Source organism: Paroedura picta, chromosome 7 (genome assembly GCF_049243985.1).
Source record: "Paroedura picta isolate Pp20150507F chromosome 7, Ppicta_v3.0, whole genome shotgun sequence".
In the NCBI taxonomy this organism is placed as follows: Eukaryota; Metazoa; Chordata; class Lepidosauria; order Squamata; family Gekkonidae; genus Paroedura; species Paroedura picta.
In genome coordinates this window covers 68,782,813-68,809,447 of record NC_135375.1, presented here as the reverse complement: position 1 = coordinate 68,809,447, position 26,635 = coordinate 68,782,813, and the positions used below count along the sequence as shown (strand labels likewise).

General features: G+C 41.6%; 1 protein-coding gene across 1 annotated transcript in view; it reads left to right on the top strand.

The window, feature by feature from the left end:
• Nucleotides 1–26,635, top strand: part of PCSK5 (proprotein convertase subtilisin/kexin type 5) — a 290,087-nt gene that overhangs the window by 259,143 nt on the left and 4,309 nt on the right. Inside the window, exons 27-36 of the mRNA XM_077344762.1 lie at nucleotides 624–824; nucleotides 8,421–8,504; nucleotides 10,894–11,089; nucleotides 14,689–14,906; nucleotides 16,796–17,032; nucleotides 17,370–17,594; nucleotides 21,345–21,522; nucleotides 21,997–22,214; nucleotides 22,857–22,957; nucleotides 23,731–23,917. Of these exons, the coding sequence (XP_077200877.1) occupies nucleotides 624–824; nucleotides 8,421–8,504; nucleotides 10,894–11,089; nucleotides 14,689–14,906; nucleotides 16,796–17,032; nucleotides 17,370–17,594; nucleotides 21,345–21,522; nucleotides 21,997–22,214; nucleotides 22,857–22,957; nucleotides 23,731–23,917 (1,845 nt within the window). The remainder of the gene's footprint in view (nucleotides 1–623; nucleotides 825–8,420; nucleotides 8,505–10,893; nucleotides 11,090–14,688; nucleotides 14,907–16,795; nucleotides 17,033–17,369; nucleotides 17,595–21,344; nucleotides 21,523–21,996; nucleotides 22,215–22,856; nucleotides 22,958–23,730; nucleotides 23,918–26,635) is intronic.

The following is a 26,635-nucleotide window of genomic DNA, read 5'->3' as shown; positions in this document are numbered from 1 at the left end:
ATGAAGACACATCAAGCCCTTTATAACACTAGAATGTCTCTTCCCCTCCCCCCCCAAAAAAAATAATTGTGAGCTGGCACCACATCTACATCTTGTACAAGCTGAAATTTCTATGATCAAAGGCTAAGCATATTAGTTTTTTAGATTATAAAAATGTGGGTTGTGGCTCCAATTTATAGTTTTTCAACATATTCATGCGCTCCAAACTACAGTAGGAATCCAGACCACCAGAGAATGTTACCTGCTGTTCTCACAGCTCCACTGAGTAAAGCTCTCACCTAAGTAAAAAGTAAGTTGTATGGGAAGAGGCTGTAGACAACTTGGGAGGCTTACTCCTGAGAAATCTTCTTTAGATTTATTTCGGGGGCTAATGTACATATCTTCCACAACAGTTTATACAGCAGTCAGCTGAAGATTAATAAAATAAATAAAATACGTGAAGCTGCCCTTAATTTACCCCAACTATGGCAAATGGTTACTAATGGCTGATAAGTACACAGAGCTGTTGGAATCATATATGGGTCCTGCAAGTAGAGCACCTTGTATTGCCAGTTCTGCAGTTAAAGGTATTAATGCACGCTTTGCTAATATTATGACATAAAAGCTTTGTGTTTATGCCTCAGATGCGAAATGTGTAAATGACTGTGGAGCAGGGTTTTACAATGATGAGATCACAGCGGAATGTGAACCGTGCCACAGGACCTGTGCAACATGTGAAGGGTTCAACTACAATGACTGCACTAGCTGCAAAGGAACTTTGGAACTAGTCCATGGAAAATGTGTGAAGCCCAAAAGCAAGCAAGTAGATGGGAAATTCTGGAATGGTATGTTGCTCTAGTTTCGACAGATCTTTTCATGTCTCTCCCACAAGTAACCAATATTGTTTTCTGATAGAAAGGTAACCACTGTTCATCCAAACGTCCAGCACAGATTTCGTTTATAGAAATCTAAAATACTGTATTTAGAATTTTATATGTCATCACTGTTACATACAGAGATTAAAACTAACCACAGCAGTCAAAACAGAAGAGTTGGTTCTTATATGCTGCTTTTCTCTACCAGAAGGAATCTCAGTGCGGCTTACAATCACCTTCCCTTTCCTCTCCCCACAACAGATACCCTGTGAGGTGGGTGAGGCTGAGAGAGCCCTGATATCACTGCCCGGTCAGAACAGCTTTATCAAAGTTGTGGCAAGACCGAGGTCACCCAGCTGGCTGCACGTGGAGGAGTGCAAAGTCAAAGCCAGATCACCAGATTAGAAATCGGCGCTCCTAACCACTACCCTGAGCCCCCACTAGCCTAATCTCATCAGAGCTTGGCATCTAAACAGCTGGCTAGAACTTAGAACTTAGAACCTGGTTAGAACTTAGGTGTTCTCCGATTGCTATGTAAAGGCAACCTGATGGTCAACCACCTCTGCTCAGTTCTTGCCTAGAAAGCCCCAAGATCCTAAAGTCCTCCATTAGTTGAGTGCAACTTGACAGCAGATAGTTATTATGTGGAAATAATGAAAAGAAATAGTCTGTTATAATCCATCAATAAAAGAGACATAGCATTTTAAAGTGTAAGAAGCACAGGTCTTCTTGTCTCTTCCTCCCTTCCCTCTCCACATACATAGTCAAGTACTCCTTGTCACTGAGGACAGAAATACATACTACACGTTGGTCTGGGACGATTATTCCTGACATTAAAAAAAATCAAGCCCAACAGTAAACTGGGACTTTAATTTATCAGGAAGGTTTCTGGTGGCTGCTGCCCTGGAAGACCACAGGAGGCAAGAGCAAGCTGAGCCAGATGGCTTCCCCCGTGCTGGCAGTTGGCCAAGCAGTCTGGGTCAAGGGCATGACGATGATAACAACAATGGGTGTAGCCACACTCATCACTGCAGTCCAGATCTAAGTGAAGCAGTCCCTAGGGCACTGCCAGCACCATGGAGGTTGCTTGCTATAGGGGTGTTTTAACATACCAGTCTTCTCCTGGAGAACATTGTTGGAAGGACTGTGATTTCAAGGATGAAGCCAGCACAGGGATAGGAGGGCTTTTAACCGCCCCTTGCTTGTGCTGTTTTCCTGCTATAGGTCACATTACATCACTGTTTTTAGAAACCTATGAATTTCTAAGTAAGGAAACAGGACTGTAGTTTAGTTGAATGCTTAGTGACAAACACATTATTAAACAATCTAATTCACCAGCTAATTCAAGATTTTGATCACAATCAGTATGACCTATACAACAATCAAGCAATATGTAGTATTGATTAACACAAAGTAAATTTCCTAATCACTAAATAATGTCACAAATAATTTTGCCTCTTCTGAGACTATTATTCTGTTTTATAAAGCTGAATAATGATTATCAATCCTATTTTACTGATAGAGAGAGAGAAACTGCACACCTCAAATGGCTTGGGCTCTGCAGACCTGAAAGGCCGCTTGCTCCTTTATGTCCGTTCACAATCCTTACAGTCAGCCAAGAACGATCTCTTGATTATACCATCCGTGTCCCAAGTCCAGGCGGAAAGGGCAGTGAGAAAATTGTTCTCGGTGGCCGCTCCACAGTTGTGGAAGCCCCTTCCCCTGGGGATTCATCAAAGTAAAAGCCAGAGCATGGTCCGGAAGCGATGTAAGACTTTTTAAACACTGTTTTAACATATTGTTTGCCCCCCCCCCTGAGCCAGGAAAAGTCGGCTGTATATTCTAATGAATAAAATTGGATCATATGATTGCTTCCTGCAGCACCTGTAGCAGTATGAGCAAAGTAGTGAGAAAGTAGCACAACTGAAGCTAAATGTGAGCTGGATTCAGTCTACAAGCACTGATTGTTTAAAAAACTGTACCACTATTGCTATTCTATTTGGATCAACACAAAGATCAGTAGAATCCTTCGTAGTTCAAGAATACTATTCAAGCACACCTGACACATACAAAATACTCTTGTCTTGATTCAGTTAGGGATTCATGAATGCCTTGCTAGTCAGAGATGTTCCTTAAAAAGTGCTACACACCAGAATCCCCTTTCTGATCCAACAGCAGCACAGATAGCGCAATGCAACTTGTAACCCTTTCAACACATAAAAATGGCTTAGAAAATTGTTCTTAGCTGTTGAAATAAATCCCTTCTAATATATTTTATAATTTGTATAATTAAGACAATTCTAATAACCAAAACATTTCACAGTTTCATCGGGCAACTGAAATGGCAGTCCAAGAATAAGTTTGAGACCGGGACTGGGTAATTCTATTTAGGTACCAGGTAATCATCACTAGTGAATTAATCATCATTAAGATCACACATTACTTTGTGCTTTGTCACTATAAGTTCAAACATAATCTCAGAGAATGCCCAGAACTCTGCCTAAGGTTTCTTTGCAGATATATGGTCATCAGTTTATTAAACTACATTACAGAGGGAAGGAACTTGGGTAAGGCTAGCACTCTAGCTTCAGGTGGCAGATATAATGGGATGACAGTTGCATATCCACTGGGGAGATTTCTTAAAATTCAGCCCCTAAGCAGGATAAACTGTGACGAGGCCTGAAATAATGGATCTAAATTTGTCTGGTATTCAAACATTTTTTTAAGGGTAAGCCAAGAAGAAAAATTGCTGGGGCCTATGTGTGCAGTTCAGAACATCTGTATTCTATCTTGTGTACCAGATGATGAAATTATTTTGGGAGCCAGGAGACATAATATTGAAGAATTTGATTCATTGTCTGAAAACACACAGTGGTTCAACTAGACTAGATGTTTAACAAGCTGAATGGGCTTTATTGTTGCAGATGTAACATCCCCAACCCTTTATGTTCTTCATTTAAACCACTGTCACCAAAAAAAGAAAATCAATTTAAAGTGATGTCTCTCTGTGGTTTTTTAAAAACTCAACAAAAAACCTGCTGAGCAGGTTCCAAAACCTTGATCAAAATAAAATATCAAGGGATATTTCATACAAAGTATTGTGTCCTGGACAGGATTGCCAACTCTGGGTTGGGAAGTCCCTGGAGGTTTTGAGGGTGGAGCCTGGAGAGGAAGGCGTTTGGGGCGGGTTGGGCCCTCACTGTGTTATAATGCCAGGGAGTCTGCCCTCCAAGCAGCCATTTTCTCCAGGAGAATTGGTTTCTGTCACCTGGAGATCAATTCTAATTCCAGGAGATCACCGGGAGTTTGGTAATCCTAATCCGGTAAGGCATTCAAATATTAATACTTTTTCCCTGAAAATATGAAAAAAATATTTTAAAATGTGTTTTCAGTTTGTTATGCCTTTCAACCAGCATTTCAAAAATTACACTTGACATTCTGCTTTTCAACTTTCATTTTTGATCTAGCACTCATGATGTCTGCACAACAAGACTTGTTAAAGCCTTAGGCAAGAAGCTCTGAGGCATGATCTGTTGCCAGGCCTTGCTAGGTTATGCCACATATGGGCTAAGTCTCTCAGCTTGCTGCAGATATGAGAATGTCAATGATTCTGTGTTACACTGGATACCTCTGGGCAAACACAACAAGCTTTGCGGCCCCATAATGCAGCATGAGATATAGCCTGGACTCTCCTGAAATTTGGATCCTATTGAGTCCACGAAAACAAACTGGAGCAGAAGTGCAACTCAGATTGTTGAAGTGTCCCAAACAAAAAATCTTTGTCCATCAAAACCAACTTCTCCAGATTACCTCTGTGCTCAGAATAGGCCTCCCTTTTCTCTGCATGCCACCATTCAGCAATGAATATCTGGCACACTGATGTGACACTCTAGGATCTGGCCAGAACAATATGGTTTTGCCTACAGGTGTCCTGCTAGCATGGTGTTGTCACATCGATGAATTTGTTAGAAGTAATACTGCTAGGGTTCCACTCTTCCCACTTGCAGTTCCTATTGCTCACCGCTGTTCTCTGGGTGAGAGGAGAAAATGCCTGGGGAAATGGGGGGAGGTTGCAATCTGTGTCTCTGCCATAATGATTATTATTATTATTTTATTTTATTATTTTTAATGATGATGATGATGATGATGATGATGATGATGATGATGATGATGATGATGATGATGATGCTTCTTGTGACATGATCACACCGAGGGAACTGTAGCATTCATCCCAAATTCAATGTTTAAACTGTGTAGTTTGGGGTGAGAGCTAGAGCATCACTTTTAGGTCATGCTGGAAATGACATAATTACTCCAGGTCACTGATTACCCCACAAGTAACCCATAGCCCCCCAAGTTCAAACATTGCCTGTGGACTTCTACCAGGGCATTGGTGACTGCTATCGGAAGGGTTGAGGGATGGTATGGGGGAGGTACCAGGGTTTTTATCTGGTTTTTATATTTTTATGTAAACTGCCACGAGCCAGCCAGGCTGAGAGTGGCGGTCTATAGATAGATAGATAGATAGATGGAGGGAGGGAGGGAGGGAGGGAGGGAGGGAGGGAGGGAGGGAGGGAGGGAGAGAGAGAGAGAGAGAGAGAGAGAGAGTCCCTGCCAGCCCCATCTCCTGATTGTCTGGCAATCCTAGAAATCAGACCATCAGGACAACATCCTTCCCTCGTTTTCCCACACTCCCACTAGTGGCCAGCAGATGGCTGGCAAACCTTGCTCATAAAGGAAACAAGTAGGATTTAGAGTAAACTAAGGCTGAACAAGGGAGAGATGGTGTTGGGATAAGTGCTAGCCAGGTACAGTGAAGAAGGTTGTAAAACAAGCAGGATTTGTCCCCCACCCACTCCCTGGGTCAATAGGCACTACTGTGATGCCTATGTCAGTAGAACATCATATTTAAAAATGTACAAATTATTCAAACTTACTTGGATAGCATGTGATGTCTCTGAAGATTCTTACTACAGCATCAGCCCAGAGGAGATGGCTGGGGAGGAAATTTGCTATTGCCTGCTTTTTTAAAAAGCAGTTTTATGCAAGTTTTACACCTTTTCCTTTTAGTGGTTTGTTTTAATCACTTCGTAATATTTAATGGTTATGCCTTAATAGCCTTGTTTTATTGTTCTAGTTGCAAGCTGCCTTGTATAGGGATCTAGTGAGACAGTGTTTACCTAATAGATTATTATTCCACCTGCCATTTCAGAATTTATAATTTTAGCTCTGTAGTTAATATGGCGATTAGTGTAATATTCCTGAACTCTTAGGTATAAACACAAGTAATTCTAAGCACCATAAATTAATAAATATACAGAACAGAGAGATTTCTCATGCATACCTCTGTGCAACCTTACATTGAATTAGTTATCAAGTAAACAAATGCAGATATGTTCCATTAGTATAGTTCATTCTGTTTGCAGAAGTTGGATGTCTTCAGTGAAAGATCTTGTTTAGGGGTCTGTTGCACCATAAATTTCAGGTGACTTGGGGTTGGATCCAGAGAACTGTGAATGGAACTAGTTCATAGAGTGGATTGAGCCCCGCTTTCTCTGGCAGCTCCCTGCATACTCTGAGAAGGTGTTCCAGAAGGCTGAGAGAGCAAGAAGGGGCAACTGGCTGAAATACCTTCTCTTTGTGTGAGCTCTTGCTATAATGGTAGGAGCAGGAGAGAGAAATTCACTTAAGCTATAGCACCTGCTCTACATTGCACTTTGTTCCTGACACTCTCCCGATCCTCAGAAGCTGCTTTTCAGAAGATGGGAGGGGGGCGTGTCTGTCCCGTGAATTCATTCCATTCAAGTTTCATTTTGATTTTTTAAATTTAAAAGGTGCTTGGTAAAAGTGGTTATTAAAAGGAATGTCAATCTACCTGCTTTTGAACATGTACAAAGTTAACTGTTGAACAAATATAGTATCTGTTATAACTATCACAAGTAGTTGAAGATTTATTGACTTTGTTTCTAGTACACCTTTTTCTCTGGGACACAAGGCTGATCACACCACTTACAAGAGTACGATAGAAACAGTATAATACATGCAACAAACCATACGATAAAAACTAAATTATACGATCAGAGAATGATTTGAAAACTGTATAATACATATAATTAAGCTTAATTATACAATTGGATAATTGTCATATGCGGCCCACTCATCACTGTGCAAGAGGTCAAATATGATTCAAGCTGGTTAATAATTGCATATTGTCCCTCCTAGCAATTTGCTCATTAGTTGTAGATCCCTGTAGCTCTTCCCCTTAGAGCTGCACCTAGGATTTGTTTTGTTAGCATTGTTAAATTTTCTTTGAATGCTGACACAATACATGTAGGTAGAGTATCTTATGCATACAACAGAGGGACACTGTTGGATAGCTGAACAAAATAATTCTGTTATATCCTCATGTATCCAAATAAATGATTGCCTATTAGAAGAGTTTTATGTCATCAAAAGTTGAAGTCTTTTGTACAGGAAACACACCTGCACCTACTTCCTACTGAAGGAAAACATTCAGCAACACTGTGGAAATTTTCTCATCTTCTCTGGCACAGAGGGATTAATAATCCTGCCAATGTGATCTTTCATGTACCTTAAGTTCCACGCAATGTCAAAAGAGGCTCTGAACATAAATATTTATTGTTTATATCTGACTGGAAGGCAGTAACATGGCTGGCCGATAAGGGTCTAGTACTGCATATGTTTCACACAGATCCTTTATTCCTAGTCCACATTTCCCTCTGGTGGAGAATCAGAAATACTACATGTCACCAATATTTTCAAAACATCATATGGACATTATCATTCTTATTATCAAGAAGTGATGAGCTCAGTTGCTGCTTAAAATCCACAGCGTATTTTATAATCCTTTGTGCAAAATAGTGGATGTTTACAGAATGTGGCATAATCCCCTCCCCCCACCATATCATCATGCACTGTAGTTTTATGTCAACACTGAAAATAGATTTGAATCATCAGTTTCCTGCTGCAATGTGAAAGCTATTGGGGTGGATAATATAACCTGTATATATGTATTCTGTAAAGTATTTGTACCAAAATACAGGGTACCTGATTTCTTATAAAAAGCCTATTGCATATAAGTGGTGAATACATAGGTACTTCTCTGACATTTAGAAGTGATGAGCTTATAGGAACCCTGAGTTGGGTCAAAGGGCAACATAGAAATGTTTAAAATAGATAAAAAAATAATATGGAGGTAAGAGAAAGGATAGCAGACACAGCTGTGTTCCATTCTGCATTCATTTGAAACATGTCTGTCCTGTGTCCTCTGTTACTTGATTCATAATATGTTGTTTATATATTACATGTGTATTGTTTATACTGTATGATGTTCAATTAACTCAGTATAATTTGCATTTCTGTTCGGTTTGCTCTAATCAAGAAAAAAGACCTACCCTTATGCCATTAAACAATAATAAAGAATGTTTTTAAACAATGTCAGTTTGCTCTAATGATAATTTTTGGAATGAAGTATTCTGGCATGAATGCAAACATCTATAAAATATCACGTTATAACATCATGTTTTCTTTCTTTTCCTGATACAGCTACAAGTACTCAGTTTCAGCCATGTGATCCTCCATGCAAAACTTGTGAAAAAACAGCTCATGCATGCACTTCATGTCCTCTAGGTAGCAAAATTTTACATAATTATATCTTAGCATTATCAGATATTTTGGTATACTGTATATTCCCTGGAAATCATAACATGCTCTTGAAATATTTCTTGTAAGAGAAATAACATGATTCTTCTTCTTCTATTTGCTTTGTTTATATCATAAATAGGACATCTATATCTGAGACAGTAAGATTTCTAAAATATCATGCAAACTTTGGATCTGTTCCAGTAAACTGCATGCAAGTATCAGCATATGTAGAACAGGATTTCATTGGATCTTATTTCTTTGTGCTGTCATTCTTCAACAGGACTAAGAGGTTCCCACTTCAGGTGGGAGACTTTCCATACCTGGCCAGCCCTTCTGGTTGATGTTCAGCTGCATAGCAGAAGGGGGGAAAAGGGGGGGGGAGAATGGGGAGGGCAATAATAAGCATCCTGACTTAATAACATCATTACTGGCACCTCAGAAAGTGAAATTACATTGCTAGCCATTGTTAAACCATAGAGATGGGCCAAATACTTGAAGATTGTCAGCAGCACAGTAATGTCACTTCTCTTCACATCAGAAGTTATGTCATCTCATTACTGCCAATGTTATTAGGTCACTGGCAAACCCTGCCCCACCCCCACCCACCCCATCAGTCTTTCTCCAGGTGCCAGCCTCATGCTGGCAACTGTTATCTTCAGCAAATTTTAAAGTTGGCTTTGAAATATGGGACCCATTCACACATGCATATTTATCATTCAGAGACTGAAGCATCCAGTGATTACTGTTGTGGCCATCAGAACAAGGAGCCAGCACGGTTTTAAACAGGAACACAGGTTATTAACTATGATTCTTCCTCTGTGTGTAGTTGCAGTAACAACTTATTTTTTCTCTATTCTTGGCCACACTGGTTCCAGAGCGGACTAGGGCAGTCTAGAATACATGAAAGAAGCAGAGTTGACAACAGAGTTGACAACAAATACCTCAATTAAGTGAAAGAGCCACTGATAGAATTTTTGTATCACTTATTGTCAATTTAAACACAGCATTGCTCAAAAAGGCTGTTTCATACATTCAGTAGTACATTTCAAGGAATGAATAAGGAAGTGATGTAACAGCAAGTAAGGTGCAGGCATTTATTAACTGTTCTTGGTGGAAGTGTCAAAAACAGTTTGGGGATTTGCTAAACAAAGTGCTGGAGGGAAACATTCTATTAAACAAAAACAGGCATGATCCTTTCATGTTGGCAACCTGGTAATGGAAGTATCGAATCACGCTTTGGCATTGGTGCTAGGCCCTGCTTACAATGGCCCAGATGCAGCAGGCACAGTTTACGGGGAAGCAATGGGCTAAGCATGCCATGGAGTATGACAAATTGTAGGCAGCATTATTATCTAATCAACTGAAATAAATCATTTTTAAAGGCACTTGTCTAATTATCTTGCTTTACCCAGAAGAAACGTGACATACCTGCTTTGGACAGAATTTCCTCAACACTAAGCACCTCCAGTGCCACGAAAAATTGTGCAGGAAAGGCATCAGACCCAAACTGTCTGGACTTCTCTCAAATTTCCAAGTACATTTTCACAGCAAAATAGAAAATACCAGTGGTCTGCTAAGCACAAAGAAAATAATGACTTCGTAATTTATGCTGCTCAGAAAAATGAGCAAAACAGGATATCTGCCTGTCTCCTCATCTGTTTAGCAAAGCAGAGACTAATGCTTTGGGACTTCAGATGTGGTTCAGTATACATTATGCACTTTAAAGAACTCTGGAGTATCTGTTCACTTCCACACTCTGGAATCCTTCGACATATCCTTCCCCCTTTGAAGGCTTAACAAGGAGCTAATAAGAAGGGGGTACTGTCCGTATACTGCAGTGGTCAATGTGGGGTTGGAATATGTCCAATTCCACTTCACATCCCTACTAACACATGGCTAGTTTTGTGCTTTGGCTAGTTTTGAGCAAACAGCTCAAACATTCATCCTAATGTACATTAAAGAATAAGATCATATGGCCATCTTCTGCTAATTGGAGGGTTTTTTCACTGAGGGCTTTGTATGTGCACCGGGGTGTCTTCTTTTGCTAATTTCCATGCCTGGTGCTATTGCTCAGGAGGGTCCCCTGTGCTTTAAGGGCTGTATTGATGGATACAGTGGAAGGGGAAGGAGAAAAAGTTCTATTCCATGGACAAAGCAGAACCCAACGTGGTTTGTTGAATGTAACCCAGAAAGCAGAAGAGTAAGACATTTTTCCCACTTCAAACTTATTACTTTTGATATTTTATGCATATTAAAGAATCACATTCTGTTTTGAAATGAGAAAGTAGTTTAGCAACCACATCCTAAAATCTGCTTTATCAGAAAGCATGGTATTGGTTTTTCAGTAACACTGCACCCTTTCTATTGTTTTCAGGGAAATTTCTTTTTGCTCAGTCATGTATCTCCACTTGCCCACAAGGAACTTTTGGAAATATGAGGATGAGGAAGTGTGAGAACTGCACAGGCGACTGTGAAGAGTGCATTAGAACCAACCATTGTTTGAAGTGCCGATCTGATTTAGAGAAGCCACGTTATTTGCACCAAGGCCAATGCTTCCTGGAGTGTCCTGAGTATGTCCTCTTTCATATTAATTATACGAATTCATGAATTTGTTTCACCTACTTGTGTGATATTCTTACCTTCATGTCTTATATGATGAAATATATCACAATTTTCTTAGGGTGGCTACACAGATTTTTTTTATTACTAAAAATGCCCCATGCTAATGTTTTCTGTTGATAGCTTTGGCAAGTATAAAGTCTGTAGTCTTGATTTAAAACTCCACAAGAGAATAAACAGAGAAACCGGCTACCTCATGGATCTATAACTCCATTTCCAATAAGTATTAGGAACACAGAATCACAGCTGATTTTCTGTCTTTTTTCTGTCTTTTTGGCATTTTTTTTATGAGATCTGATTCAATGTGTTCATGTCAGAAGAGATATTAAAGTCAGAAGAGACATTTTTTCATGAAAAATGTTCTCAGAAACATTTCAGAGATTGATAACCTCAGTAACAATCTGCAATAGGAAGTGGGTCCCCATTATTTAGTTATATGAGTTAGACCCAATGAACAAAACAAGTTTAAGGGATTAATCTCTCCTCCTTTTCCTGCCCCCATATAGAGCTCTAAATTCCTCAAAAATTTTCACCTGAGTGTCAGTGAATCTTCAGGAACACAGTGTGATATAATGCAGGAAGCTGCAACTAAAAGAAGAACGCAGAAACCTCCTTCCTCCTCTCTTGCACAAGTTCTTCTGTGAGTGGAGCTATGCAAGAGTGTAGAGTAGCAATTTCTGCCAATTCTTCCTTCTTACTGTGCTCCTCTGCATCACATTCTGTTCTCCTCTAGGAGAACCTCAAAGCTCAGGCATAGATTTTGGGGGGTTCAAGAAGGTCCAGGAGAAAAGAGAAGAAATCCATTGCATGGACGCTTTCTGTTCATGGATCATAGGATCCAGCTCATTTGTGCTCTCATGTGGAGGCTTGGTATGGTTATCATGTGAAATCATAATTTAATAATTAAACTAAATCTGGGTTATGTGGTTGACTGAATGCAGGGCTCTCCAGTAACTATAATTAATTAGGGCTTGTCAAACCGATATCTGAAATATGATTTCAAGTTAACCACAGTTACAATTTACTGTGGCCCTGTAAGATAGAATCATAGGGCCGTTCCGCACTCGTTCTAAATTGCACAATGGTTGCAAATTGAAATCGCTACTGATTTGCTGTTATGCACAACATCGTTGACAATCTGCAACACTCCTGAAACCGATCCGCAAAAAGCGATTCGTTGTAGCGCTTTCAGGGAAATCCCAAAAAGTGGATTCACCCTCCGAAAAGCGCTACACTCTTGCAACCAATCTGCAACACTAGCAGGAAAGTTCAGTGCGTTACCATTGTTGCGGTTTCTGCAAAGTCCCTCCACCTGGCTCTCTCCTCTGATCTTCCGGCAAAGCGATCGGCATTTTGTTTTCTCGGAGCGAGCGGAGATCAATGCACCGGCGAGCCTTCGTTTACCCAGTGAGGCTTCCCCAGCTGCAGTCCCTCCCCAGAGCTGTTTAAAGTCACCAAGCACCAAACAATACACAGCCCCGTTTGCTGGTTTATTTTTCCTTTATTTTTCACTCTATTTTCAGCCGAAAATCACACCCATGCGGGGGGGAGGGTATTTTTTTTTCACTCGGGGGGAGTGTGGCAATGATGAAACGGCAGCTCAAACACCACCTGATAGCTAGATGGGTGTTTCCGTTGCAACAAATCAACGCAGATTCGTTGCAACGTGTTTTTTTTTAAACCTTCCTTAAAGGGAAAGGGGCTTTTGGGGAGCATGATAACGGCCGCCCATTGGCTGCTCGTTTGATTGACAGCCAGGGGCGGGACAAAGCTCAGCAATATCGCTTCCTGATTTTTGCGATTTTTGCCGAGACCGGAAACCTGTGGGAAATGATAGAAACGCAACTGGATTCTACTACAAAGTCAGGTATGCATAACGACAAATTCCACTATTTAAAATGGCATTTTTTCGTTCCGCAACCAATTTGCTACATAGATCCTGGTGCGGAATGGCCCATAGAGTTGGAAGGGGCCATTCAGGCCATCTAGTCCAACCCCCTGCTCTACGCAGGATCATCCCTAAGCATCCTAAAGCATCCAAGAAAAGTGTGTATCCAACCTTTGCTTGAAGACTGCCAGTGAGGAGGAGCTCACCACCTCCTTAGGCAGCCTATTCCATTGCTGAACTACTCTGACTGTGAAAATATTTTTCCTGATATCAAGCCTATATCGTTGTACTTGAAGTTTAAACCCATTACTGCGTGTCCTTTCCTCTGCAGCCAATGGGAACAGCATCCTGCCCTCCTCCAAGTGACAACCTTTCAAATATTTAAAGAGGGCTATCATGTTCCCTCTCAACCTTCTTTTCTCCAGGCTGAACATTCCCAAGTCCCTCAACCTATTTTCATAGGGCTTGTTCCCTTGGCCCCAGATCATCTTCGTTGCTCTCCTCTGTACCCTTTCAATTTTATCTACATCCTTCTTGAAGTGAGGCCTCCAGAACTGCACACAGTACTCCGGGTGTGGTCTGACCAGTGCCATATGATGTGAGAGCCAGTTTGGTGTAGTGGTTAGGAGTGCAGTCTGCTAATCTCTCAAGCCAGGTTTGATTCCCTGTTCCCCCACATGAAGCCAGCTGGGTGACCTTGGGCTTGTCACAGCACTGAAGAAGCTGTTCTGACCGAGCAGTAATAGCAGGGCTCTGTCAGTCTCATCTACTTCACAAGGTGTCTGTTGTGGGGAGAGGAAAGGGGAGGCGACTATAAGCCGCTTTGAGCCTCCTTCAGGTAGAGAAAAGCGGCATATAAGAACCAACTCTTCTTCTTCTACAGACATCCTGGTTTAATCCTGGCTTTATCTTGGTTTGTTTCCTGACAGCACCACTTCTACTATAGAGGGAAGAAAACTTTCTATTTATCAAGACAAACCAGAATCTGAATTATCATCAACAAGCTGAATATTGATTCTGCAAATTTTAAACAGCTAAAATAAGCCATAGTTTTGTGCTATGTCTGAACAAACCAAAATGTAATAGCCATGTGCACATCTGTTTAGTGTAATTTGCCCAGTGTTAATGGTCCTTCCATCTCAGCAGAAGTGGGATGAAAGCACAATCGGACTAAGGCTAACTGCATGATGTTACTTCCTCATTTCATAGTTTGCTTCTGCACATTGGGCCTCTTTTACGTCCACTAATTTTATAAAAGCAAGTGGTTTATTGATAACAACAATATAATTGGTATGTTGTCTGGAAGACTTCATCCTAAGGGTCCAGGGCTAGCATATACAAATATTTTTTCCCTTTCCTTCATGAACATGGAAGGGTGGGGATATATACTCCCCACCTTATGCATTACAGAATATTTTTGCAAGAGCAAAGCAGAAGCCTAGATGCTCCCAAATGTACAGTGGCCTCAGATACCTTAAAATCCTATAGGCACATGGAAACAGAAGTAGAAACTCCACCAGTATCCACCAAGAAAATTACGGAACACAACGGCCACATTTAAAATAAACTGTTTCTTAAAGAATTGGGGCAACCTCCCAAGTATTTTCTGGCTCCCAACAATTACATCATGGTCTACTATTTGTTTTTTCTTTACTCTTTTAGGGGCTTTTTTACAGAAGATGGGATCTGCACAATCTGCAGCCTACCCTGCAAGACATGTAAAGGAAATGCCACCACCTGCCAGTCCTGTGCAAGCCCCTTGTTACTGGAGCAATCGGAGTGTAAGCATGCCTGTTCAGAGAAGCACTTTTCTGCTGATGGAGTTTGCAAGGAGTGTCCTGAGATGTGTCAAGACTGCATTAATGAAAATGCATGTAAAGGTACTTCAAAGAACCAGCAGTTACAATGAACCGAGTTTGTAAAGTTGACACCCACCTAGAAATACATGGGATATGTCTGTGGAGAAACATCCTGCCATTTTTGTTTTGTTGTTTGGGGGCATAATTAGAAGTATCGAAGCAGTGCCAAAGGGGGAAACAATTCTGTACCATCAAGTATGGATGCACAATACTGGAGACATAGCATAGAAAAGTAGAGAGTGTCACAAGCCACTTGAAATCCCTATTGGGGAAAGACGTGGTGCATAAATGAAGCAACTAAATAAATATAGTGTGTTTCACAGTCCTACCTCCCATGAGGTTAGAAGAAGGAGCCCCCAGTACTTCAGTCTGAGCAACTTGTGAATTGGTTGTAATCTTGGATGCAACTGAGAAGATTACACTTCCTTCAGGAGATGGAGTACATTGTTTCTTAGCTGTTCTGTGAGTAGAAAGGTGGGTTTCTGACCTCAACCCAGGAGAAAGGATACATCGTTACTGTACCCGAGAGTCTTGTGGCGGAAATGCAAGCTTCACAGATGTAAAGGAAGCTTCCCCACCTCTGGGGTGGGATCAGAAAGCTGCCTCTCAAGCAGCCTCAGTCAACTGCTTGCTCAGGGATTCTGCAATCCTGCCCATGCCTTCCCACTTATCTTCAGTCAAGACACATTACATGCCATGTTGGTTACGTTAGTTGTGCATCCCTGCTATAGAGAATTAATATGCCTTTCTGTCTTGTGAACCCTGCCATCCACATAGACCCTGGAATCTTCCTGGTCTGCCATGTACAGCCCCTGGGAGATAACCAGGTGCAGCACAGGTCTACATTAAAGGTGTTTCCACACAAGGACCAATGTGGCCAATTGGTCCCGCAAAGCGGAAATGCTATTTTTAAAAGTGCAGTCTCGGCGTTACGCATACCTGCTTTTTTAGTGGAATCCAGTAGCGTTTCATTCGTTTCCCACAGGTTTCCGGTCTTACAAAAATCGCTAGACAGGAAGCGATTTTTCCTGTGCTTTGTCCCCCCCCCCCGGCCGTCAGTCAAATGAACAGCCAATGGGTGGTTGTTATCATGCTCCAGGAAAGCCCCTTTCCCTTTAAGAAAAGTTAAAAAAAAAAAAACGTTGCAACGAATATGTCTTGATTCTTCCTAACAAACAGACCCATCTAGCTGGCAGCTGGCATGTGAGCTGGTGAGTCATCGTTACCACACTCCCCCGAGTGAAACCCCCCCCCCCCGGCACGAGCACGATTTTCAGCCAAAAATAAAGGGAACTTGCAAATGGGACTGTGTTGTGCTTGGGGACTTAGGGGAGCTTTAAAGCACTTCTGTGGAGGGACTGTAGCTGGAGAAGCCTCGCTGGGTGAATGAAGGCTCGCCGGTTCATTGCTTTCTGCTCTCTCTGAGGGAAAAAAAATGGCTATCGCTTCACCGGAAGTTAGGAGGAGAGAGCCAGGGGGAGGGACTTTGCTGGAACCACAACAATGGCAACGCACAGGTCTTTTTCGCTAGTGTTGCAGATTGTTTGCAAGAGTGTAGCGCTTTTTGGAGGGTGAATCCACTTTTACCAATTTCCCTTTAAGTGCTACAACGAATCGCTTTTTGCAGGACTGTTTCAGGAGTGTGGCAGATTGTCCAAGCGCTACAACGAATCGCTTTTTGCAGGACTGTTTCAGGAGTGTGGCAGATTGTGGGCGACGTCTTGCGGAACTGCAAATTACTAGCCTTTACCATTTGCAAGCCTTCTGCTACATTTAAGTCGTGCAGAATGGACCTAAATTTTCCCAAAAGTTTCCAGGCACCAAAAATTAGCAAACTGATGGAGAGAGTTTTGTACCATATAAAATGTATTATTTCTTCAATTCTGATATATTCTACTCTTTCATTAAAGTATGTGAGCCTCCATTTCTCCTGCACCATGGGAGATGCCTGCATGATTGCCCACCTGGCTTCTTTGATGACACCATCCACTGTTTTCCCTGTCATGAACACTGTGAAGAATGTGATGGGCCAGATTCTGATGACTGCACAAAGTGTCTTGATGATGCTCTTGTTCTTTATAATGGGGAATGCATTGATGAATGCCCAGAAGGCACTTATTATGAAGAAGAAGACACAGCCTGTCAAGGTATTTTTCAAGTCAGAGGTAAAGTGGGCACCAAAGGTGGTTTGACAGAATTCAGTAATTCCTAAACAAACAGCATACCATGATAATTAAATGAAAATTAAATACTTGGATGAGCTCAAAGTATCCACCTACATAGGTGGTTGCTTGTTGCATTTCTGTCCTCTGATTTTGTCTTTCTTCAGTAACGCTGTGCTGTGGATCAGTAAGTCATTTGAGTCATCCATCTTTCTGATATAGTAGCCCCCGCCAGAGAATCAGACAGCAAAGTAAAAGTTAATTGGGTATATGGAAATTAAAATGAAAACTGGTCAAGTGTTTCTAACTTGTCTAATTTCAGATTGTGACAAAACATGCCAGACTTGCTTGTCTTCCACTTACTGCACTACTTGTAGAGAAGGACTGCTGATGAGCCATCCTGGTCACTGTGTAGTGCAATGCCCCCCCACTAAGTATTATGATGAATACACAAAGACATGCAGGCCTTGTCACAGAAAGTGTTTCAGTTGTACAGGCTTTGCTGAAGATCACTGCCTCAGCTGTCTAAACAACTGGCATCTCCTCAGTAAGTGTTTTCTAGCATTTAGCACGTGCTGTCTATGTCCTGAATGCAGGACTGTGTGGATATTTGGAGTGGGCTTTTGTCAGTGGACTTCTCTGAGTCATTTAGCTGTCCTGAGCCTTCGGGGAGGGCGGTATATAAATAAATAAATGAATAAATAAATAAATAAATAAATAAATTCAGTTTATATAAGGCAGTTCCTTCAACAGAAAGGGATGGGTGAATCTGTACAAATTGTAAGAGCTCTGTGAAAAAGAATATCTGGGTTTCAAGTCATATACCTTATGGCAGTGTCCCCAACCCCCGGATCGATGACCAGGACCACTCCGTGGATCAGTCAGTACTGGGCCGCAGCTCCTCCTCGTCCTCCCCAGCTTCTGCCTCGGGGGCTTCCCTGCCACTCTGCCACCGGCTCACGTTTGGTGCTCTCTGGTGGCCGCCATGGCTGGGGCTTCCCCTCAGTGTGGCACTGCGCAGTTGCTACTGGCAGCACTCCCCAGTGGGCAGCAGGAATTCAGGGGCGCCGGCGGGAAAGCAAGTGGAGCAGGGGCTCAGGCGGCGGTGACGTCCCTCAGCAAAAGACTCCCCCCCCCCCGGGCCTCAGTAAAATTGTCAAGCGTTGACCGGTCCTGAGTGATAAAAAGGTTGGGGACCACTGCCTTATGGGACTTGCCAAAGTTGTTGTTGTTCCAGAGAACTTTTCAGTGCCAAGGCCATTACCTTTTGTCCCTGTTTATCAGTACTATTAAGCCCCAGCATTCACTAGATTGTACCTGGCAGCTGGCCAAAGAGTCCCACAGACTGTTGATTAGTCCTAATGCAGAATCAGATATGATTAGACACTGATCAAAACAGAAAATGATATTTATATCCTTTTCATGCAAACCAATGACTAGAGCAGTCTTATGGAACTTGTGGCACTGTAGGAATCTAGTGGCACAGTGAGAGTTTCAAAAGCAGATAGTGAGCAAAATGGTTACTGATACCAATTAAAAACTGGCTGCCATAAATCCATTCACTAAAACTGGGGACTTTGACAAACATTAGCAGAGTCCAAGACAAGCCTCCTGCGATGATGTAGGCATCTGCTACCAGCAGGCACAAAGGTAATAACTCTTTGTCTTTTCTGAAACTCATTCTCCTCCAGTGAAGTGGAGGAAAGCCAGGACTTGGCCCTTTGCTTTGGGATACAAGCATGTGAGCACCAGGCCATATAAGGTTGGGCACAGTGTTACCCACAAGCACCACACTGGTTATATCACTGTGCTGGGATTTCAAATTCCCAGTGAGCTATGACACACATTAGTTAATATTGTTGTTAGGTGCAAAGTCATGTCCGACCCATCACAACCCCATGGACAATGATCCTCCAGGCCTTCCTGTCCTCTACCATTCCCCAGAGTCCATTTAAGTTTGCACCAACTGCTTCAGTGACTCCATCCAGCCACCTCATTCGTCCCCTTCTTCTTTTCGTCCCCTTCTTCTTTTGCCCTCGATCGCTCCCAGCATTAGGCTCTTCTCCAGGGAGTCCTTCCTTCTCATGAGGTGGCCAAAGTATTTGAGTTTCATCTTCAGTATCTGGCCTTCTATGGAGCAGTCAGGGCTGATCTCCTCTAGGACTGACCGGTTTGTACGCCTTGCAGTCCAAGGGACTCGCAAGAGTCTTCTCTAGCACCAGAGTTCAAAAGCCTCAATTCTTTGACGCTCGGCCTTCCTTATGGTCCAACTTTCACAGCCATACATTGCAACTGGGAAGACCATAGCCTTGACTAAACACACTTTTGTTGGCAGGGTGATGTCTCTGCTTTTTAGGATGCTGTCTAGATTTGCTATAGCTTTCCTCCCCAGGAACAAGCGTCTTTTAATTTCTTTGCTGCAGTCCCCATCTGCAGTGATCTTGGAGCCCAGGAAAATAAAATGTGTCACTACCTCCATTTCTTCCCCATCTATTTGCCAGGAATTGAGAAGGCCGGATGCCATGATCTTCGTTTTCTTGATGTTGAGTTTCAAGCCAACTTTTGCACTCTCTCCTTCATCCACAGTATACAGCCTTGCCGACCTCCTTTCTCAATTTTGAACCAATCAGTGATTCCATGCCTGGTTCTCACTGTTGCTTCTTGACCTGCATATAGGTTTCTCAAGAGACAAATAAGATGCTCTGGTATTCCCATCTCTTTAAGAACTTGCCACAATTTGTTGTGCTCCACACAATCAAAGGCTTTAGTATAATCAATGAAGCAAAAGTAGATGTTCTTCTGGAACTCCCTAGCTTTCTCCATGATCCAGCATATGTTGGCAATTTGATCTCTAGTTCCTCTGCCTCTTTGAAATCCTGCCTGTACTTCTGGAAGTTCTCGGTCCACATATTGCTGGAACCTAGCTTGTAGGATTTTGAGCATAACTTTGCTAGCATGAGAAATGAGTGCAATGGTGCAGTAGTTTGAACATTCTTTGGCATTGCCCTTCTTTGGGATTGGAATGTAAACTGACCTTTTCCAATCCTGTGACCACTGGTGAGTTTTCCAAATTTGCTGGCATACTGAGTGTAGCACTTTTACTTCATCGTCTTTTAAGATTTTGAATAGTTCAACTGCAATGTTGTCACCACCACTAGCTTTATTGTTGCTCAGAATTCCTAAGGCCCATTTGACTTCACATTCCAGGATTTCTGGCTCTAGTGACTAGTCCATCGTGGTTATCAGGGATGTTAAGCTTGCTCTTGTATAGTTCCTCTGCATAATTTTGCCACCTTTTAAAATCTCTTCTGCTTCTATGAGGTCCCTACCATTTTGGTCCTTTATCATACCCATGTTTGCATGAAACATTCTCTTCATATCTCTGTTTTTCTTGAAAAGATCTCTGGTCCTCCCCATTCTATTGTTTTCTTCTATTTGTTTGCACTGTTCATTTAAGAAGGCATTCTTATCTCTTCTAGCTTTTCTCTGAAGTTCTGCATTCAGTTGGGTGTATCTTTCTCCTTTGCCTTTCACTTCCCTTCTCTCCTTAGCTATTCGTAAAGCTTCCTCAGACAACCATTTTGATTTCTTGCATTTCTTTTTCTTTGGGATGGTTTTAGTTGCTACCTCTTGTACAATGTTGCAAACCTCCATCCATAGTTCTTCAGGCACTCTATTAGGTCTAATTCTTTACATCTTTTGTTACCTCTACTGTATATTCATCAAGGATATGATTTAGTTTATACTTGAGTGGCCTAATGCTTTTCCCTACTTTCTTCAATTTAAGCCTAAATTTTGCAACAAGAAGCTGATGATCTGAATCACAATCAGCGCCTGGTCTTGTTTTTACTGACTGCATAGAACTTCTCCATCTTTGGCTGCCGAGCACATAATAAATCTGATTTCTGTGTTGACCATCTGGTGATGTCCATGTGTAGAGTCATCTCTTGGGTTGTTGGAAAAGTGTCTCTTGACAAAATTCTACCACCCTGTGCCCTGCTTCATTTTGTACTCCAAGGCTAAACTTGCCTGCTACCCCGGTTATCTTTTGGCTTCCTACTTTAGCATACCAATCCCCCATGATGATAAGCACATAGTTAACATAGTTAACATAGGGGTGGCCAAACTCTCAGTCTAATCCACTTCACATGATTGCTGTGTTTGGGAGAGATTGGGTGACATACATCCTGCATTGAGTTCCTAAGAAAAAGGGCAGGATAATACAGGTTGGTGTTTGTATCCCAGAGGGGAAGGGGGTGTTGTATATGTACTATATCTGGTGTTATTTTCCTTGCAGATACAACTTGTGTAGAAGTCTGTCCCAAAGGATATTACATGGACAGATACGAACGTAAATGTTATCCTTGTCACAAGAACTGTGAGACGTGCACTGGAAGACACAGCACACAGTGTCTGTCCTGCCATTCAGGCTTGTATAGACAAGAACATGGATGTGTACACACCTGTACAACCGGGTAAGGCCCAGGGATCTAAAATTAAAAAGCTATATTGAACACGGTGCTTTGTTGATTGTAATATCTCTATAAAAAATGCCCTGGAATTATCAGAATTGTATGTAATAATCCTACTAATTAGAAACCAAAAGAACTGGCAAAAGGATTGAAATAGCTGCAGATTCCACAGCCCTTTTAAAGAGAAGGTTTACCTCTAAGACTTGAAAATCTTAAGAACTCTTGATCCCAGCAAAGTAGGAAATGTCTTAGCCAAATGGAGAAGCTGCATTCCTGACTTCTGATGGCTAGTTCACTATTGCCTATGGCCAAGAATCCCAAAGCACATGCCTATCTCTCAGATCCTCCTCTAAACCCTCTGTCATTTTGCATGACAGAGTTACTTGATCATAACAGTGCTTCATAGATGATAATGTATATTTTTAAATGATCAGTGATAATGATCAGTGCAAGTTTTTCTTTTTTTTTCTATTTCAGATATTATGTAAACAATTTCACAGGTTCTTGTGAGAAATGCCACAAAACTTGTAAGGAATGTGTAGGGCCTGAAAACTCAGATTGTGTGTCCTGTGACACAGATTTATTCCTGCTGCCTTCCAAGAACGAATGTCATGTCTCCTGCCCTGAACATTACTTTGCAAACCGTCATAAAAATACCTGTGAACGATGCCACCCAACCTGCAGTTCTTGCAGCGGTAAGACATGGCATTACACGGTTACAATGTCTTGAAAACATAATCAAAAGTTAATAGCTCTTATCTTGCTTAACTAGTATTTTATGAATGCTACAGTAAAAGTTCCCGTATGCTCACCTGCAACAGCTTGATAACTTTATGACTATCCCGTCTATTTCTGGTAGCTTCTTTAGCTCAGAAAATCCTCCCAGAAAGCACTATAAAAAAACATTTCTCAGCCTAGATCCTACCAGTATCTAGGTCTAGTAAGGTAAAGGTAAAGCTATCCCCTGTGCAAGCACCGGGTCATGTCTGACCCTTGGGGTGACACCCTCTAGCATTTTCATGGCAGACTCAATACGGAGTAGTTTGCCAGTGCCTTCCCCAGTCATTACCGTTTACCCCCCAGCAAGCTGGATACTCATTTTACCAACCTCGGAAGGATGGAAGGCTGAGTCAACTTTGAGCCGGCTGCTGGGATTGAACTCCCAGCCTCATGGGCAGAGCTTCAGACTGCATGTCTGCTGCCTTACCACTCTGCACCACAACATGCTATTCCATTATATTTACTTATATTATGAATGAGATTCATGTTAACAGCAGTATGTCATAATGATCTAGATTTTTCCTGTGCATTTTCCTTTCAATGTCTTTATTATTAAGGAAAGGGAGCATTCAGCTGTACATCCTGTGTGTGGAGCTATCATTTAACTGATGGAATCTGCAACTCGGAATGCTTTGCAGGAGAATACAAAGTCTCAGAGGTACCATGTTCACAGATGCAATCTACTTCCCGCAATATACATTCAATATGAAATGTCACTTTTACATAGTTTTGTGAGGCTCTGTTTATGTATATGTATGTATAAATGAGATATGACTTTTACCCCTTCTGGCAAGGCTGGCAACATAGTTCATGAGCAATTATTTAAATCTGGAAAATTATGGTAAAGAATTAGGCTGCTGTGTAAGGTGACCATCTGGTGGGTTTTAGCAGGGCAGAGTGACTTGTTTTGTTTTCTAGCCTTTTATTTTTTAACCCCCCCCCCAGTTCTATTATAGAACAATTGGGCAATGTTGCATCTTAAGTACATATTCATAGCATTGGCCATTAGTTTTGTTTTCCCCTGAGAGAAGCAGCAACTGCAAGGAAACCATGTTTAAAGTGGATAGCACCACAAAGAAATGTGCAAGCCACTGGCAAACTGAATCTCTTAGGATAAAATGAACACAAAAACAAAACATAACAAGCAAGGAGATTCTATCTCCACCTTGATCTCAGCCCTATAATATAATCAGTTGCCTCAACCTAGATGTGTTTAGGCAGGCTTTCCTGCACATTTTGCTTGGTGAATAGCGCACTGCATGGCCAGATGAGCACTGTGCATGTAATTCCAGGGCCAGTGAAGCAATCCAGAACTTCTGCCAATCAGCTGAAATGCTAATCAGAAAGTCTCAAGCTTTTCTGCAAGTCTTACCTTGGCAGGAAACAAGTAGATCCCAAATCCAAATTTCTTCCTGTGCTTCTAATTTCAAGGGGGACCCACGAAGATGTGAAAAATGCCATGAGACTTGTACAGAGTGCAAGGGTCTTGGTCCTCTCAACTGCACTGTGTGTCCTCCTAATACTGAACTCTATCTGGATGAAAGTCGTTGTGTGTCCTGCTGTAAGAGTTACGGGCCTGAAGAAACTGAAGAGTGTTGTGATTGCAGTGAAATCCGAGGTAATTATAATAAGCAGAAGGAGGAATAAATATTTTTGATCCTTTTCTATTAGAGGTTTTTAAAAGTAGTTTGTAAAGTTTGAGAGCAAGCCCCTTTGATGGGTTTCATATCTCTGCCTATCCTGCTTAGTTTTATATCCTTGGTGGTGATAACTCAGATGCTGTCTGCTGGGAAGACTCAGACCACAAAAAAAAAAAAAAAAAATCCCAGAGAATCTCTGTAGGAAAACCTGAAGGTTGGGGTGGGTGCATTCTTGCTAGCCCAACAGAACCAGTGACACTGTGGCAGTGCAAACTTAACAAGACTAAGGCCAAACTAGTGAATCTCTGCAATAGAAACAGAAAAGGGGGGGGCAATTTTTGCAAGCCCAGTAGAACCAGTGCAACTGGTCACAACTCCAAGCAAGGAGGGTTGGATTTTGCAAGTTCTTTGCAATAAAATGGGAACAAAGGAATGCAAGCAAAGGAAGGGGAAAAAAACCTCTTGAAACTGATAAGACTAGTTTGAGACTGACAACAGTGTTTCCAAGTTTGAAGAATTCAATCTCCCTCTCTGTTGCTTTGAAGTTCGGTAAACCATTTGTTTGCACAGAGGTAGCCTGTCTGGAAATGTATCCATTCATGAACCAGCACAAATCTCCATGAACGACTTGAAAGTTCTTGGAAAGTTCAGGCCAATTTACCAGCTATGAACTGCAGTTTATGAACCACAAACCAACCAAAATTCATGAGGAACTTTAGTTTGTGAGCCGATTCATGCCCATCCTAAGAAATTCATGCATGAGAACCACATAATGTAACAGTTGAGGCTAAGCCAGACAGCCTCAGTGAACCAACAAATCCTGACAAAAGTCCTCACATAAAGCAAATGAAGTGGCACAGCTATCTGAACATAAGAAGAGCCTGCTGGATCACACTACTGGCCCATTCAGTCCCACGTGCTGTTTTATACAGCAGCCAGCCAGTTGTTCTGGAGGGCCAACAAACAGTGCAGAATCCAAGGCCTTCCCCTGATGTTTCCTCCCAGAACAGGTTTCCACAGGATTGCTGCATCTGACAATGGGGGATCCTTTTAGTCACAATGACTAGTAGCCATTGATAGAACTATCATCCATGAATCTGCCTAATCCCATGTTAAGGCCCTCTGTTCTCAAGATGCCCTGAGTTAAATAGTCTAATGTCAGGAGTCTAATGTCAGGAGTTAAGTCAGATTGGCCTTAGTTAATACTTGGATGGGAGATTCCTAAGGAAGTCCAGGGTGGCTACACTGAGGCGTGTAATGCAAACCACCTGCTCATCTCATCTGGAAGACCTTATGGCATTGCCAGGACTTTAAACACACATTCTTATGGCCATCATTAGATCCATTGGCAGTGAATGCCACAATTACTTTTTTGAATTAAGTATTGGCTACTTTTGTTTTAAATCTGTTGCCTATCATTTCCATTACTTGTCTCAAGTATTCCTGGACTGTACCACTTCAGATTGTCTTTGAGGCTTATGTGAATTAACATGGTGGGAAGAAGCTTGGACCCTTCACCCTGACAGATTTCTTTTTTATTTTCAAGTGGAAGGAATGTTTCGGAAGGAGGATCATTCAGTCAAATGAGCTCATCCTTGCATTCTGTATACCTTATACATTTGTAATCTGCTAGGGTTTTTTTTTTTTCTTTAAAGGTGCAGCTACTATATACAGTTAAGGTAAAAGCATCTGGCAGATAGTAAATTGTTGTGCCAGATTGGTTGCTGAGCAATTTGCAATAGTTGTTTTTTATTTTACTTCTGAGTTGATAATGATTTTGTTTCCTGTCAGCTTTTGCTGTTTTGTTAGCTGTCCCAGAATATGAGGTGGGGTATAAATCTTTTAAATAAATAAACTCTACCATAACACCATCATGCTTCTTTTCACAAGGAACAAATCCCCCTATTCTACTCCCTGCCTCAGAGATGCAATTGCAAGAAGTACATACATACACACCCTGGACCTATTTGGCTTTTTTTCAGTGACAATGAAAATTGTTAAACAGCTAAGAAACTGAGCTATTTAAAAAAAAAAAGAAGAGTTGGTTCCTATATGCCACCTTTCTTAACCCAAAGGAGTCTCAAAGCAGCTTACAATCACCTTCCTTTTCCTTACTCCACAACAGACACCCTGTGAGGTGGGTGAGGCTGATATCACTGCTCGGTCAGAACAGCTATCTCAGTGCCGTGGCGAGCCCAAGGTCACCCAGCTGGCTGCATGTGGGGGAGTGCAGAATCAAACCTGGCTCACCAGATTAGAAGTCTGCACTCCTAACCACTACACCAAGCTGTTCACTACACCAAGGCGTTCAATGTTAAACATCAAAATAAGTATAGATCTCTTTGAGATTTCTACATGCATGCACTTTTGGGTTCTTGGACACAGTCTAGTCACTAGGCCTAAAGTAGAAGTGTTCTCCAGGCAAAGAACTGGATCCCACCAATTCCTATTCCATATGCCTTTTGTCTATGCTTGCCCTCGTGAAAATATTTGTTTTATTTAATTAACACTTTTTTACCCCACATTCCCATCAAACTGATCTTCTGGATAGTTTACAAAATACATAAGCACTAAAACAATAAAGTAACAAAAGCTGCAATAAACAAAATAAGCAAGAAATACGTCAGCAAAACATTTTGTTAAGGATCTAGGAATCAAGAGTTGTAACAATGTGAAGTATAAACATCATGCATAAA